At 43.2% G+C, this 1807-nt stretch overlaps 1 protein-coding gene across 1 annotated transcript in view; it reads left to right on the forward strand.

Annotated features, from left to right (window-relative positions):
* Positions 1 to 1807, forward strand: part of Kif20a (kinesin family member 20A) — an 8753-nt gene that overhangs the window by 922 nt on the left and 6024 nt on the right. Inside the window, exons 2-3 of the mRNA XM_021214737.2 lie at positions 1454 to 1564; positions 1656 to 1799. Of these exons, the coding sequence (XP_021070396.1) occupies positions 1454 to 1564; positions 1656 to 1799 (255 nt within the window). The remainder of the gene's footprint in view (positions 1 to 1453; positions 1565 to 1655; positions 1800 to 1807) is intronic.

The following is a 1807-nucleotide window of genomic DNA, read 5'->3' on the forward strand; positions in this document are numbered from 1 at the left end:
AAAAAAAAAAAAAAAACAATCCACCACCCCCCCAAAAGAAAAACAAAAACAGGGCAAAACAAAGGGAAAAGTCTATATCTATAAGAATATTATTGGCATTATATTCATGAAATATCCCAGTTGCAGTTGTATCATGCCTTCAGTTAGGGAAGAATATCTTATTTCTCCAGTGTGCAGGCTATTTATTAATAGGTACAAGGATGGAAGGTGTCAGAGTACATATTTAGTATGACCTAGGTTCAGATATCAGCACCACAATTATTTGCTGAGAATCATGGAATTCTTGTCTCATAAATAATTTTAGCTGCTATTGCTTTAGTCTTTCTTTTGGAAGGCCAAAGATTCTCAGTTATAGCACTATTGACGTTTGGAGCCAAACCTTTGTTGGAGGGGGCTGCCCTATGCTTAGCAAGATGTTTAGTAGTGTTTCTGGCCTCTGTCCACTAGATGCAATACATTTTCACTACTCAGAATTCAGTGTCCTTGGGAATACAGAGACATTCTCTAAATATCTGCTGAATGAATGGAGTAGTTACTAAGTTTATTCTTCAAGTCACTCAGAACTTGTTCATGGTCTCCTAACTACTAGATTGGGGCTCTGATTCATGCATGTCTATTATTATTATTACTGTATGTGCCTATGATGGGGATATGGACATGTGGAAGTCAGAGGGTAACTTTGTAGACTCACTTCTCTCCCTTCTTTATATGGATTCCTGGGATTGAACTAAAGTTGGCAGCTTTGTTCAGCAAGGTGAGCTGTCTTACTAACCCAGTTTTCATTACTGTGCTTTGAAAAAAATTGTATTTATCAGAATTGAAGAGATGGCTCAGGGTCAAGGAGCCCTTCCTGTTCTTTCAGATGACCCAACTTAGGCACAACACCAATGTTGAATGGCTCTCAATTGCCTGTAACTCCAGACTCCAGTGGATCTCACACCTCCACAAATAAATAAATAAATAAAAATTATTGATTTTGAGATAGTATTATAGTCAAGGCTGGCTTTAAACTTCTGATTCCCCCTCCTACCTACTACTGAGTGCTGAGACTAAAAGCACACACCGTCATACCTGGCAGATGGTGATTTTCTAACAACCCATTCTTTTCGGGAGGGGGGTGTTTTGTTTTGTTTTTGGTTTGAGACTGAGTTTCTCTGTGTAGCCCTGGCTGTCCTGGAACTCACTCTGTAGAGCAGGCTGGCCTCGAACTCAGAAATTTACCTGCCAATACCTCCCAAGTGCTGGGATCAAAGGAGTGCGCCACCATGCCCGGCCTCTTAACAACCCATTCTCACTCAGATATGGCAAGCCAGGATTGCAGGGCAGTGTTGGACAGGGGAGGGTAACAGACTTCATGTGTGCTAGAATGATGTGGAACCAAAGAATGGCTACACCTGACCGCTTAACGAGGGATGAGGGAGCAGAAGCATGTGTCCTACGATCCTGGTTACAGGGTAACTCTGATCTGTTACAGGCTCCGGTAGAGGACACCTCAGAGAAGGTGAAAGTTTACCTTCGAATCCGACCGTTCTCAACGGCTGAGTTGGACCGACAGGAAGATCAGGTAGGATTTAAGGTGGATTGCTGTGGTACAGGAGATTCCAGACACACACACACTGTGCTTGCTGGATTAACCCTGCTTTCTACCTCCTCAGGGCTGCGTCTGTATGGAGAATACGGAAACCCTTGTGCTACAGGCACCCAAAGACTCCTTTGCCTTAAAGAGTAATGAGAGGGGAATTGGTCAGGCCACTCACAAATTCACCTTTTCCCAGATATTTGGGCCAGAAGTGGGACAGGTGGCCTT

This window comes from Mus pahari, chromosome 15 (assembly GCF_900095145.1).
Source record: "Mus pahari chromosome 15, PAHARI_EIJ_v1.1, whole genome shotgun sequence".
NCBI classification, from domain to species: Eukaryota; Metazoa; Chordata; class Mammalia; order Rodentia; family Muridae; genus Mus; species Mus pahari.